The 15,275-nt window shown below is 44.7% G+C and overlaps 1 protein-coding gene across 2 annotated transcripts; it reads right to left on the bottom strand.

Annotated features, from left to right (window-relative positions):
* Positions 1-5,448: 5,448 nt before the first annotated feature.
* Positions 5,449-13,612, bottom strand: LOC125539940. 2 transcript variants are annotated; one of them, XM_048703489.1, is made up of 12 exons: positions 13,417-13,612; positions 12,344-12,769; positions 11,272-11,603; positions 10,669-10,743; positions 10,421-10,523; positions 9,556-9,644; positions 8,433-8,544; positions 7,739-7,792; positions 7,579-7,627; positions 6,843-6,946; positions 6,497-6,612; positions 5,449-6,278 (listed from the first exon to the last, which is right to left on the bottom strand). In XM_048703489.1, exons 2-12 carry the CDS (start codon positions 12,752-12,754, stop codon positions 5,948-5,950), a joined length of 1,776 nt encoding a protein of 591 aa, XP_048559446.1. In that variant the 5' UTR covers positions 12,755-12,769; positions 13,417-13,612; the 3' UTR covers positions 5,449-5,947. The 2 variants fall into 2 exon arrangements, with proteins under 2 accessions (XP_048559446.1, XP_048559447.1); XM_048703490.1 differs by lacking the exon at positions 13,417-13,612 and having other exon boundaries at positions 12,344-12,803.
* Between the last annotated feature and the right edge of the window lie 1,663 nt (positions 13,613-15,275).

The following is a 15,275-nucleotide window of genomic DNA, read 5'->3' as shown; positions in this document are numbered from 1 at the left end:
GGTATTTTCTTTTAAGTTCATCACCCTGCCAAAAGAAGCGCGACCGATAGAAGTCCAGTCGTTTCCTAACGCCAACTGGGACCTCAAAGAAAGATAAGAGAAACATAGGCATACTCGTGAGCACCGAATTAATCAAAATCAACCGGCCTCCGTATGACATGAGCTTACCCTTCCAACAACTCAGTTTTTTCTCAAATCGATCCTCGATGCACTTCCATTCTCTGTTTGTTAGCCTACGATGGTGAATCGGGATACCAAGGTAAGAGAAGGGTAAACTCCCCAACTCGCACCCAAACAACTGCCTATAAGACTCCTGGTCGTCTTTGGCTCTACCAAAGCAGAACAATTCGCTCTTATGGAAGTTAATCTTTAACCCGGTCAATTGTTCAAACAGACATAACACAAGCTTCATATTTCTCGCCTTGGCCAAATCATGCTCCATAAAGATGATTGTATCATCGGCGTACTGAAGGATGGAAACACCTCCCTCCACAAGATGAGGAACCAACCCACCCACTTGACCATTTTCCTTAGCCCGGCCTATCAAAATTGCTAACATATCCACCACAATGTTAAACAGGATAGGGGACATCGGATCTCCTTGTCTTAGGCCTTTATGTGTCTGGAAATAATGACCTATGTCGTCATTCACTTTAATTCCCACACTCCCTTTTTGCGTAAATGATTCGACCTGTCGGCGCCAGGCTTCATCAAAACTTTTCATACGCAATGCCTGTTGGAGGAATGGCCACTTAACCTTATCGTACGCTTTTTCGAAATCCACCTTAAAAATTACTCCATCTAATTTTTTGGAATGGATTTCATGGAGCGTTTCATGAAGGACAACCACCCCTTCAAGGATGTTCCTGTCCGGCATGAAGGCAGTTTGGGATTGCTGCACCACAGATTGTGCAATCTGTGTGAGCCTATTAGTTCCGACCTTGGTGAAGATTTTGAAACTAACATTGAGGAGGCAGATCGGCCTGAACTGCTCAATCCTCGCAGCATCCGTTTTCTTCGGAAGCAATGTGATAGTTCCAAAATTCAAGTGAAATAATTGAAGCTGTCCAGAGAATAGATCATGAAACATAGGTAGTAAATCCCCCTTAATAATGTGCCAGCACTTTTTATAGAACTCAGCCGGGAACCCATCCGGACCGGGAGCCTTATTGTTTTCCATTTGTGCAATAGCATCGAACACCTCCTTTTCTGAGAACGGGGCAACCAGGATATCATTATCAGCAGCAGTCAATTGAGGCACGTCCTCAACCCTGGACTCATCGAGGGACACACAATTGGCCTCCGGCGGTCCAAATAGCTGTCTATAGTATTCGGTAATATAGGTTTTGAGATTATCCTGCCCTAAAATGGTACCCTCATCCTGCTCTAGCTGAAAGATCCGCTTCTTTCTGTGTTTACCATTAGCAATGAGGTGGAAAAATTGAGTATTCGCGTCCCCTTGGACTACTTTGCGGACCTTGGCACGCAAAGCCCACTTCAATTCTTCTTCGCGGAGAAGTTCTTTCAGCCTCTTCTCCGCCTCATTTTTAACTTGGAGCTCGGTAGGCAACAACAGCGCGGATTCAGCTTTTACGTCCAATGCCTGTACAAGAGAAAGGAGCCTATCCTTCTCAATCTTATACACCCCACTTAGATGCTTAGCCCAACCCCGTAAGAATCTTCTCAAATGCCTAATTTTATTCTGCCAGCGCTCGACCGCCGTCCTTCCTCCAACACCCTTAGCCCACTCCCTAGCTATGATGTCTAAGAATCCCTCGCGTTCGAACCAGGCCATCTCAAAAGAGAAGGTGTTTTTGTTTCCTATATGGTTCGGCTCCCCTGAGTCCACGAACAAAGGTGTGTGATCGGAGATTCCCCGCGTGAGAGCTTGCACCGTAACAAGAGGGAACTTCTGTTCCCACTCCACGCTGGCGAGAACCCGATCAAGCTTCTCATATGTCGGGTTTGGCAAAACATTAGCCCAGGTAAACTGTCTACCAGTGAGCTCTATCTCCCTTAGATCTAAGCTTTCAATAATAGTATTGAACATAAACGACCACCTGCCGTCGAAGTTATCATTGTTTTTCTCCTCTCTCCTTCTAATGATATTGAAATCACCCCCGACCAAAATCGGAAGTTGTTCGGACCCACATATCCGAACCAGATCCGCCAGAAACTCCGGTTTAAGCTCGGGTTGGGCGGCACCATAGACCGCTACCAACGCCCAGTTGAACCCATCAACTTTAGACCTAACTCAAAACTTTACCGCGAAGTCACCCATTACTACACTCCGGACTTCAAGGGAATCACATCTCACACCCAGTAAGATGCCCCCCGATCTACCTCGTGGCGGGAGGCAATGCCAATCGAACTCAAGACCACCCACAAGAGAGGAAAGAAACTGCGGCGCAAAATTATCTCGACCGGTTTCCGACAGAGCAACGAAATCTAACCGATATTCCAGAGAAGCTTCAGCAAGAAACCTTCTTTTAGCCAAGTCTTTCAGACCTCTGCTATTCCAAAAGATTCCTTTCATAGTTCATCATGGAATTTTTTAGCAGTCCGAATCCTAGCACTCCTACGAACAGCAGAGTCGGGATAAATCTTTCGCTTCCACCTACACCTTGGCTTAGTGTGCTCCGTCACCCGGTCCTCATAACCGGACTGAACAGAACTGATATCTACATCATCTAAGGGCACATCCTCGCCCTCCGACTCCTGATTAGAAGGTGCTAGGTCCGCACATAGATTATTTAGCACTCTAACCCCTAACGCATCAATTTCCTCATCATTCATGGGCTTGACCGCAGCAAGATGACGAATAGTCTCTAAGGCCCGCTCCGCCTCTAAATCTAACATATCATTCACCGAGTTGGAGATTTCAATATCATTAGCGCCTAGTGAAACTCCTAATTGGTTTGCATTATTAACAATCTCCTCAGGAGCAAAATGCAATAAAGAATTAGATATGTTAACGGATATACCAGTAGATATCGCAGCATCGTGAAGCTTGGCCGCCCTCATAGCGCACCGCTGCTGCATATCGTCCACCTTCGGAAGGTCCAGAACGCGGGCACTGATCCGTCTCCCCATCGAGACCGGGTCTGGGATACCGCCGAAGGCAACAACCTCCTCTCGAGAATGAGGAGGCTGCGGGCTCCCGATGCCCTCAGACAAGTGCCCGGCGGGTATGGCAAGAGGCGGGACAAGTGGGGCCACCTGCCCACTCCCTCCTCCTGCTCCGCCCACCGGCTCAGAGCGGAGCGTCGAAGTCGCCGAGGAAGCGGTCCTCCTGACCGCAGACGATGAAGGGAAGTCTAGGGCCACCTGCCCCAGCCCCTCCTCTCCCGGCGTCCCGGGGGATGCTGGCGCCACAGCCAGGGCCTGAAGAGGGGGAGCCGAAGCCACCTGCCTCGGGCTCCCGCTCCTATCGCTGGCGGCCCCCGACGTGGCCGGTGCCACCAGCGTCTGTAAAGGTAGGGAAGAGGACAAGGCCACCTGCCTTGACCCCTGTCCCGTAAGGCCCACCTCGGTCATAGATGACAATGTCGGAACCACCTCAACCGAGTCCAAAGAAGGAAGCGTGTGCTCAAACTCATCATCAGTCTCTACCCTATCGCTCCACAGCTTGGGAGGCGCAGAAGCAGGCTCAAAGGACCCAAAACGCAGAAAACAACATCCGGACCTAGCTCGTATAGCAAATGTCACAAACCTCACATTCTCTATGGTTTATGTCATTCTGTGCCCCTATCAACTCTGGGATCCGACACCAAATACATACCCTGGTACTGGCCACCAATCGAGACATGCTCAAGCAGCCTGACTGCAATTGCTCACAGGAAGTTCCCCTGCACAGCTCCAGATGAGAAAAGGGACGACAATCCTTTGTGCCGTGTTCTCTGACATGCCAGCAGATCTTCAACCAGTTGCCTTCAAATTCAAGGTTTACAAAGGTCTGGCGTCAAAGAGTGTCTGGTGCCATGTCCTATGTCGGAACAGGATTCGCCAATTTGATTGGGCTCGGATCAACGGGGAAGCTTTAGTTTTGACTTGTGTCTAGATATTTGCCAACTTATTATTACCCGGGTGCCGAATGAATGAAACACTAAAAGATGTACTCTAATATCTTTAGAGGTAACCGTAATGAATGAAACTAAACACCCAATGTGCTGCTAGACACATTTCAGTTGCGAGAAGCTCTTAATCACTTGGCCAACGCACACTTCATTCTACTTACATCACTTCGTCTCCTCTGGTCTATGATGGGTTTCTGAGGGGCGCCTACTCTGTTTGCACAAGGGTGCCTGAACTCTCTGCATTGCAGTGTCGTACCCCAACTAAATTCCACAACAAGCTAGCTTGAACTACCTGAAATTCTGAATAGCTTGAATTGCAGAAGCAACAGCACATACACAGCAACGGTGTAATTTGCGGCGGCGATTTGCTTTCTTCCTCCTCCCACATTGTTCTACAGTCATCAGCCTGGCCAACTACTGATGTAGCAAATGTCATAAAAATATCTAAAGTACACACATGTGCATATGTTGTCCTAGACCCCTTGCACACTAACTACACTACTTTAGCTTTGTTCATTAGTTTCCACACCAACCGCTGTTGTGGGGCTTTCACCTTTGGTCATCCTCCGCCCATATATGTAGACTCCCCCATGCTCTCTCTTCTGCTCATCCTTCTGCCTCTTGTAGGTTGTAACCCACGTTGGCCTTCCCAAGTCCTAACTAGTTTCGTGCTCCCAAACATATGTATGCATGTTTGGAGCCGAATTACATAGTATATGTGATGGTGAGAAAGCAAGCTCTCTTGTTTGGGAACAGGAAGCACCAGGAACCTGCTAGGAACGAAACTAGGACGATGCTCTTTGATTGTGCGGCCTGATCCATCATTTGCGTCAGATGCCTCTTCCTCGTCATTGGCATACCGTGGCGCCTACGAGTAGCCAGCAAGTTTCCCACGATACCCCGGCTCGACATCGCACTCATGAATCTCTGAGAGATCATGTGTAGGTTACTTAATTTGGGCACATTGTCACCAAAAGCCGTTTCTATGAAAACTTTTAAAGTTCAAATTCTGAACAAGAAATCAGTTTGAAAAAATTACTCCCATGTTGTAGCTTAGAAAAAAAGTTTCAACTCTTTCAAGCGGTGCTTCTGTTGGGCAAAGCAAGAGTTTATTGTAAGAAAAAAACAAAATAACTAGTTAATGCCTGCAGGAACTAAGGGGAAATATGTTACAGGACAAGGGCAACCATAAGTGGAAGATGAAGAGAAAGTCTCTTATAACCTTTATGTTTAAACATTTGCGAGCTTATTACTTGGGTGCAGAATGGGCTTATCAATTAGTTTATCTATCCATAAACACTAAGTGATGTGCTTAACATAAAGGTAACCGTAACAAATGAACTAAACAGCCAACTTGCAAAACACCTTTCACTTGCAAAAGCTATCAATCACTTAACCAACGCACACTTCACTGTACTTGCAATAAGTTATCAGTAGATTAGCATGATCAGCCCATGACTGTAACAGAGCAGGATTGTATACAACATTATTCCATCCTTTTGACTCTAAAAACATATTCCCTCCGTCCCAAAATAAATGTCACTCAAATGGATGTTGCTAGATGTAGTACTTCTTCACACTCGGCAATAGTGAGCCATGAACGGAGACCTAGCTGGGATTGTTATACAGTTTGAAACAACTCACAAGCAAAACCTTCTTTTATATGTATTGGTAACTTCAGCTCTCTCCAGAAAACAACATGCGAACCTAGCTCGTATAGCAAACGCCACAAACCTCACATTCTCTATGGTTTCTGTGCCCCTATCAACTCTGTGGTCCGACGCCAAATACATACCCTCGTACTGGCCACCAATCAAGGCATGCTCAAGCAGTCTGACTGCAATTGCCTCAAGCAGCCTGGCTGCAATTGCTCACAGGAAGTTCCTCTGCACAGCTCCAGATGAGAAACGGGACGACAATCCTTGTGCCGTGTTCTCTGGATCCAAAGCCACATTTTGCCGCCCAGCGGTCAAGTCTTTCTCACGGTCCCACGGCTTCCATGGGTGGTTCTCCTCCCATTCTTCCTTCCCTCGTTGTTGCTTCTGCTTTTTTTTCTCCTTTTTGCTCTCTCGGTGCTTCTGCACAAGAGATACCGACCGCTTGGAGGAGTTGTATTTATCCACAAGAGAAGCATTTGCGCTTTTGCCCTGCTCTTCATGTCCATCTGCAATTGCCTTTGCTTTGTTGTAGGCTTCTAAGTAGCTGCAAAAAACATCATTGACATTATCACCAGTAGTACATCATTGTTTTCATATATCAGCATGTCAAGTACTATGACGAACAAAAATGTCGCCAAAAACTGCTGGTATTTTGTTGTGCCAAGCCACTCTCTGTGACAGTACTCTGGTCATATTTGCTGGTATAGAACATGTTGCCTGATAGTGTATCATAGAGCGAAAACAACAGAGGCAGAATCATACTTCTGCTGTGCTTTCTGGGCTCTATCAAGTGGACTATCTGTCCATGCACTTGTGTCACCACGTCCTTCTTTGCCATTCATGCTAAATGCCGTAGTTGAATGCATTGGTACTCCAGCCTGTGGAATAATTGTATTATTAGATACAAACATGTACTCCCTCCGTCCGGAAATACTTGTCATCGAAATGGACAAAAGGGGATGTATCTAGACGTATTTTAGTTCTAGATACATCCCTTTTTATCCATTTTGATGACAAGTATTTTCGGACGGAGGGAGTAACAAGTACCGTTTCCCTCTTTAGGGCATAGGTAAACAGTGAATTAAGGAGATATATTATGATCATTTACTTTTCTTTCAGGTGGCAATGTAGTCATCCATTCGTCTCGTGTAGGTGGTGCCTCTGGCTGTTTCGGAACTGCCAAAAGTTCTTCATCGCCTTCAAGAGATATACCTAAGAACAAATAGCTATTAAGATACAGAAAATGTACTGTGCTCCCAAGCTCAAACGCACCCGCCATGAAAGGTAAAATCCGAAAAAAGTAAAACAAATTCAAAAAAGCTGAATTTTTTGGGCAACAAACATTGCTTAGTGTTCTACCTGCATGCAAATTTTTGGTGAAGGAATGACATCCAGGTGGTCTGGGCCTTCAGCCATGTTTGTTGTCTAGAAATTCAGGTTTTTTGGAAGAAAAAAAAAGGTATTTTTTCGGATTTTACTGTTTATCAGGGTGTGTAAGTGCTCAGGAGCCAAAAATCCATCTCCAAAAGATACCATATTGATATCCTGTTCTATTCTTCACTTTTCACAATTATCTGCTGTACCATATTACATTAAATGTAATTACTACAAATAAATGCTGAGAAATACAAACACGCCTGAAAAGAATATCTATGGTAGGAAGGTTAAGCGCAAATCAAATCATTATGATAGGACCATATGGTCAATCAAACCCAGCTTTAAGAAACAATTTTCCTCCAGCCACCACACCACCACATGAAACCAAATCATTAACTGCAACTCTTATCATCTTTCCTACATTAGCACATTTATGAGTTTTCGCATTGTTGTGTTGTTAGTGGTACCTTGTAATCGTCTCCATTCTGCAGCCTCGCGCATTGCTTTAAGCTCAACCTACAAAAATACCAAAAAAGGATCAGGTTTCATGCAACTAAGAGTACTATTGTCTGTGGTCCTAACCACTAGAAAGGCGATCTTGACAAATCAATATGTAGCGTAAGTTACCTCGAATTGTTCCATCTCTTCTTTCTTTTGTATCTTCTCATCTATTGCGCCTCTCTGCGATCAATGATACGTAGTCAGCACAAAATATCAGTTGAGAAGGGGAAAGCAAGCTAAGTAATTCCTGACATCACATAGTGAGCTAGCATTAAAACAAATTAATTAGTGTAAAAACATATTGCTGGTTGTGGGCAACAAAATGCGATATGAGGTGTATTGTAAGTTCTAGAAGACTGAACTTCACTCATTCTGCAAGCATCGCTATTCTTACAGTGGTACCGACCAAAGTTAAATACTAAGAAAATCAGTACTTTCCCCCTTCAACCTACCTCAAACTTCCTGCATTGCTACAGACGGTACTGTCAGACCATTAGCAGGCCAAAATCAAGAAAAATCGTAATAAGTCCTTCCACCAAACTTAAAATGTGTGTTGTAGCAAAATAGTCAATAGTTGTAGGCGGAGTGATGCCCTATCCAAGAACAGAATGCAATTTGAGCATACAGCATCATACATCAATATTTTCTCCTTGGCAAATATATAATATTTTCTGTTGTTTGGAATCAGAAACTCATTTCAGACTATTTTATCTCAACACATCCAAACATTTAATTTATTATTTTTCATAAGAAAGCAAATGGATAGCTATTTTAAATAATTGTGACATTTGGCAAATCATATGATATTCAAGACATGTACCTTTTGAGGGTCTTGTAAGTCTTTAAAGGCATTGTTCAATTTCACAAAAGCCTCCTGTGCTGAAGGATGAGGGCACTTGTCCGGATGCACTAAAAGAGATAGCTTCCAATACCTATAATACAAGATAAGAATGATTGATCAGGCTGACAAATAACAAGGCAAAACAGAGAGAGTAGATCAATCAATAAGCTTGCTCAATACAGGAGACAAGATGCACACCAACTTCAGGGTAAGTGATTCTCGATATGAAAGATCATCAATTGGCAGCTCAACTTCAGGCATTTTAAACAGGTGCTCACCGACTTCAGTGAAGTATCAAATGCACAGTAACTTCAGGGCAAAGTACCAAACATCTTGACAGATGATAACCGTAGGAAGACACCATTCAAATTTTGAAACTTGGATATTCGAAATAAGGACCAAAGAACAAGTTGAACAAGTATTGGCACATAGCCAGGGAAGTTGGGGGTATGGCCTATTTTGGCATCCAATTGTGTCTGCCAGAAGTTTATTTTGTGAAACATCATAAGAGTTTTCTTCAATAGTAATCAACCTAAGCATGTACTGCTCGGTTGGATTCTGTTTGCTGTTTGCATACTCGCAAAACAAAGGGCAATGCATTGAACTTATGAACCCAACAGATCTCCATAGGATTATAACAATGTACCATGGACAATTATCCTCAAGAGGTATTGGATGTGAGTAGTAAATTATTGGGAACTAGAGCTCCATAGACGTTTTCATTTGTTTTGCTTAGCACATTCTTAACTCTATGATGATATGGGCTCATTTCATGACAGAGATGAATCAGAGATGTGAAAAAATTACAAGAGACAGTAGAACATTAAACTTGTTATATTTGCCATCATATAATATCCTGCACATTTTCATTATTCTCAACAGAAGGTGAGATCTGCGTCATTTGCAACTATTGTGAAAAAACTTAATTAATTTCTGCTGCCTATCTACATACAGGTATATCATACTCCCTCCGTCCCAAATTAAGTGTCTTAACCTTAGTACAACTTTATACTAAAGTTAGTACAAAGTTGAGACACTTATTTTGGGACGGAGGGAGTATATTAATATGTATAATAAGCATGGAATGTACACAAATAACGACCTTTTCTTGATGTTATCAGACGACATCTTCCAATTTATGCCCAGAACATCATAGAGTGCATCTGCATCAGCGCCCAATATTCGAGTAACCTACACCCAATTCCATGAAAATTAAGATTAAAAGTTAATGGTGCACGACAAATGAGAACAGGTATGTGATAGGAAAGACTCAAGTATATGTCCTGAAAAAAAATCATTTTCAATCCACTGAAGTTTATCAAAAGCCAGCTAAACATTCAGAATCTTAGCTATAATAGAAGCCTATGATTAGGTCTCCAAACAAACTATCCTAGAACAGCAAATTGGGGTCCCGATTACAATTAAAGATATGTTCATGAACATTCCTGTTAGTGTCACAGACAAATAACCTCGCATAATGTTCAGTAGAAGATTTTGCAAATACCAATCACATGCCAGGTAAGCACAGGAAATATAGATGATTCACGCTAATTGGCTCTATAGATTATATGAATGCTGCCAGCAGCAAACTGAATAAACAAAAAGCATGGCAAGCAATTGGTAAGAGTGTAAACTACACCCAAGGTGCTGCGGTAAGACATAGTGAAGACATAGCAAGAAATGGCCTAACAAGTATACTGATGGTGCACATATTTCTGACAAATGGGCCATACAGCAAATTTATGATGTCTGCTAAAAGACCAAGGTCTGGCATGAAGAGAGGACCTAAGGCAATTATTGAAGCTGAATAGAAATAATCAACTACAAGAATCAGGAAATAGTGTAGACCACACAATAACTGGAGAATGCTGCATTGACACATGCTGGAGGGACTTCAAAGTTACATTTTTGTACTGAAAAACATTGGATGAAATTTTGCGAAAATGAAAATGTCGCTGAAAGTGTACCTCTTCGAATCGCTCGGCTTCATTTGCAGATGCAGCTTCAGCGACCATGGCTGGTGGTGGAGGACCTATAAGAAATCCATCATCAGCTTCCAATTCAGCATCCCTGGAGATAGAGAAAACATAGTTACTATTTAAGAACATAAAACAGTGCTGAATGAGTTACTCATTAAGCAAAGCAACGCTTAAGGGCCTGTGTAGTCAGCTGTTGACTAAGTAACAAATCACAAGGTCATAAAACAATATCTTACCGGCACCTAAGAGCCTCTGTCATTTCGGCTGCTGCAGCTAGTAATTCACGTGATGGCATTGCAGGACCAATTACCCTGCATGCAACAAAACCTTGTTGGACTATAATTGAATAATGGTAATAAACTAGCATCCTAATGCGTTGAAAATAACATCTGACTAGGAAATAAGTAATTTATAAGAGCAATCCTCTCCATTAAGCACCTAGTGCATGCCTAATCTAGAAAGCACGAATTCCCGGATAGCAACACGTTTTGTGCAAGAGAAATGGCAACAATTACAAAAGAACAAGAAAGAGGATCCTGAATCCCTTGTATGCCGGCATATACAGAACAGACGCCAATAGCCAGTATGCGGAGGTAGACATGCGTTATAAAACAAACCTCACAGTGCCCTTTGCTAGTGCCACTAGGGTACAAACGAGAACCTGACATTACATTACGGACAATTTACCCAAACTAGTTCAGGATAGACCAAACCTGGCAAATTTATCAAGTCTAGCTAAAAGAACAAATACTTTCTAGCAGAGTAATCATGACAAAAGAAGTCAGCTATAACCAGGAACAATATTTTCTAACAGAGCAATTCTGGCACATAGGCATTACCTCTTTATAGGGGTGTCCTCTTCCCGGTCAACTTTTCCTCCATCTTCAGGAGGGATGTCATCTTTATTTTGTACGTCAAAGTTAGGCAACGGTACTTGTTGTCTATTTTGTGCCACAGTTTCATTTGGATCATTTCCATGTTTGGCACTTGCTTCTAATACTGGTCCAACAACATCAAGGGTAGGAACACCTTTTGCTGAAAGCAAGTAAGCTCCATTTGCACTTTCTTTCAATTTCAGGGATCTGAAAAGTTTCTTCAAACGCTTCACCAATGGCTTGTCAGAAATTCCGGAAATATCAATGCCTTCACCACTATCTATCATTTGGAGAAGCTGCATGTTAACAAAAGTCACAAGTAACTTATTGTTCCAAATCAGAGCCAATAGTACAAAAAGGCAAAACTAATGGAAGTAAGGCAAAAACTTCTATCCAGTGGAACTGGTGACGACAGAGGCAAGTAGCAAAGGCAACAGCTGAGTAAAATCCAAAAGTCCAAGTTGATAGAAGAGGAGTGGTCGTGAACAACAGAAAATGTGCATGTAATAACTAATAAGTGAGCTCATACCCATTGAAAATGCTTTCTACTGTTATTTTTTGCTGTGAAATTGTGACTGTAGAAGTGCCTACTAGCTGGTTTAACTAGTGATGGACTTGGTCAACTAGTCGATTAGTCCACAAATCACCTAAACTGTTGGGTAGCGACTTGACTTAAAATTTGACTGAGTGCAGAAGTTTGACATCCTGTGAAAAATATAGGCATGTCATCATTCAAATGATGCACATTACATATACTAATTGGTTGACACTGTAATATCCTGAAATACATTATCTTTTACAATTTTAAGATACTAGGACATTTCACCTTTAAACATCACCATAATTAGAACACAACTACAATTTACCCACTTCAGCTGTAATGGCTACAGTTTTCACGTCAGATAGGCAACTGTGTCGTGCAAACTAACCGAATTAATCTTTTCTCACGATACAATTGTGCAGGTCCAGAGTCAGGCAACATATAATAGAGAAAATTCTTGTTGGAGAACTCGAATCGAATTACTGAATGCCATACCTGACGAAGCTCGCTGGTGATGGCAGGGAATTCACTGAGAATGCCACGGACGATTTCCTGCGCCTCCTCCATCCATCCTGAATCATCTGAGCCTGATCCCGACAGGTCGCTGCCATCGCTGCTGTGACGGGCACGCTCATCCCGGCGCCTCTGCCGGTGACGATGTCTATCATCGTCCCGGGAACTGCGTGAGCGGCCGCTGCTCTTATGGTGATGGCGGCGGCGACGAGAAGAGGACGACTTTTCAGGTTTGCTGTTACTGCGACTCCGGGGCCCAGGGCTGCGGCTAGGAGAGGAGTCCGGCGAAGGGGAAGAATCAGAGTCCGAAGAGGGTGTGGCATTGCGCGATCTCTTGCTGCTGCGGCCGCGTCGTCGGCGCTTCGCTTCCTTCTCCCTGTCACCCTTTCCCATCTTTGAGTTTGTGTCCTGGGACAAGGAGAGATCGGTTTTGAGAGAATAGCTAAAATACCACCGGTCAAAACCAAAAGTTCGAAAATGCCATTAGGCTCCGTTTGGATGTTGGACATTACAAATTTGATAGGTTATTATACATGTAGACACTAAAAATAGCATTTAGAAACTAGGTGTACATATAAAACACTGCAAGTAGCATTCAGAAAAAAAAAGTGAACATATGATGGTGCTGTTACGAACTGTGAAAAATCTAGCTGACACGAACTGCTATGACAGGGAAACATTTTAGCTGAAGGATTCCAGATCGTGGACACCAGCGCACATACACAGGGAGAGCAGGGAACGGCAAACGCGCTCAGAGACAGGGAGCAGGCGGACATGGAGACTGAGGGGGCATGAATGGCATATGGGCCGCGGGATCGTGCTCGTAGCCGCCCGCGCAGCCGCTGAGGGCACCAGCCGGAGGGGGCCAGGCGGAGAGGAAAGGGGTGGGGGACGCACGGGGAAGGGATGGGCTGCGGCGGAGAGGTAGATGGCCGGAGACATGAGAGAAGGAGGATATAGGAATCACCTGCGCCGCCGCGAGCTCCGCTTGGCGCCGCTCCTCTCGGAGCACAAAGAAAATTGGGGCAGGGAGGGTTCTGGCCGAGCTAGCTCACCTTGAGGAAGAGAAGGAGCAGCCGTCGGTAGGCCGGGGTCGAGGGTGTCGCGGAGGAGCTCGGCAGGTCGTGGTCGGTCGCGGGGCGGTCAGGCGACGGCGTCGTCGCCGGCGGCCGCTAGGGTTCGAGGGGAATGGGGAAAAGTCTGGGAGAGATAAGCGCTACAGGGAGGGGAGGGAGGAGGGAGAAGCGGTACGCCCTGGCCTGGGTAGAAAAATAAAAAAATGAAGCTGGGCCATCGGATGAAAGATCGATGGCACAGAATAAAAAAAGATGGCGATGACATGTGGTTATTCCCGTTTGGCACAAGACAATAGAAAAAAGATGGGAAACTCTAGCCTTCAGCCGGTGGATCACTCGCGAGAATCCGCCGTCTCATATGTGCGACGTGTGTCCTACTGGAGGGCCACTTAGCACTGTCTCTGCAACGATTGGTTTTCTTTTTTTCCTCTTCGATATGTCGCTCATGAATGGATAAGGAGCAAGCCAGTCATGGAAATCTATGTTGTCGACATGGGAACCGATCTCGTTAGAGCATGGTCCAGCGCGAGCACCGCCGCGGTTGGCTGCCTCCGCCATGAACGCTGGTGTGCCCGAGCTCAACATGGCCGTCGCCGACCTCCTCGTCGGATCTGGCCGCCCAAGTTCCTGCGGCAACGCCTGACCGCCCAAGTTCCTGCAGCAACACCCTTCTCACCGGATCTGGCCACCGAAGATCCTGTAGGATATACCAATGCCCACAAAGTCAATCGACACGGCGTGCAAGCTCTTGTGACGGAGTGGACAAAGGCGACGAGGCATTGGAGGCGGTTTTGTTTTTGCAGCAAAGGGCATGTTGCAAAAGGGCCCTGTTTCATAAAAAATCATTGAATTATTTTTCCTGCAACAAGGCCATTGTTGCGATAAATTTCTGCAACAAGAGCTTTGTTGCGGGAATTTTCTGCAACAAGTCCTCTGTTGCGGGAATTTCTTGCAACAAGACCTTTGTTGCCGAAATACCACAACATCACTCTTGTTGTAAAATGGTGGTTGCTCACGTGGACACGTCGGACGACTATTAGGGTGTCCATCCAATGGTCGACGAGGCGGCGGGTATTTTTTCATTATCCGACGATGGATATGTAGCACTGCCCATAATAGATAGTGATGAACGTGAAAGATCCATGGTATAATAATAGGAAAACACTTTAATTCATCCGCATCTGCGCGTCACGCGTCTATGGCCCACCCACGTTAATGCATCTCACGCTTGGTCAACTACCCGTCCTAGCCTCACATCGCGTAACTCTTTGCTTTTCTGGAAACCGCTTTAACCGCACCCTTTTTTCCTTGGATCTATCTAGAACACATCTAAATATGACATAGTTATGTCACATTTAAACTGATATCCACTCTGTTTGTGGTCTATTTTTGTGTCCTACTTTTTTTTGTTTCTTGTTGCTGCATTATATGTTTGTAGAAACTTAGATGTGACATCCTTAAAAAAACATCTAGATATGAATTAGACAAATTGTTCTTCCTTATCCTCTCACGCACGACCCTGATGAAACTCGTCGGAATTTCTTTCTCCACCACATCCGGTGAGAGGCACTGGAGGCTCGCGGCAGCCCCTCTCCACTTGCAGCCACCACGCCGCCGACGCTCGCAGCACGCCTCATCTCTACTTTGCAGCACCATACAAGCAACACCACTCACCCTCACAGGAGTGGTGCTCCGGTTTCCAACCATGGCGGTCTTTGCAGCAGACAACAGTGCCACCCATACCTGGCCAAACGGGCCGGCACGGCACGGCCCGCCGTAAACATGCCTGGCACGGCACGGCCCGTCTCGGCACGAATAATAACCAGTCCGTGTCGTGC

This window comes from Triticum urartu, chromosome 2, assembly GCF_003073215.2.
Source record: "Triticum urartu cultivar G1812 chromosome 2, Tu2.1, whole genome shotgun sequence".
NCBI classification, from domain to species: Eukaryota; Viridiplantae; Streptophyta; class Magnoliopsida; order Poales; family Poaceae; genus Triticum; species Triticum urartu.
The sequence above is the reverse complement of the archived record's forward strand: the minus strand, read 5'-3'. Positions and strand labels throughout refer to the sequence as shown.

Excerpts from the sequence above, each read along its gene's own strand:
- LOC125539940 (XM_048703489.1), bottom strand. The coding sequence starts at position 12,754 with ATGGGAAAGGGTGACAGGGAGAAGGAAGCGAAGCGCCGACGACGCGGC. Across the intron at positions 10,744-11,271 it reads GAGGACACCCCTATAAAGAG|GGTAATTGGTCCTGCAATGC; the intron begins GTAATGCCTATG and ends TGTTGCATGCAG. Across the intron at positions 10,524-10,668 it reads ACAGAGGCTCTTAGGTGCCG|GGATGCTGAATTGGAAGCTG; the intron begins GTAAGATATTGT and ends CTCTATCTCCAG.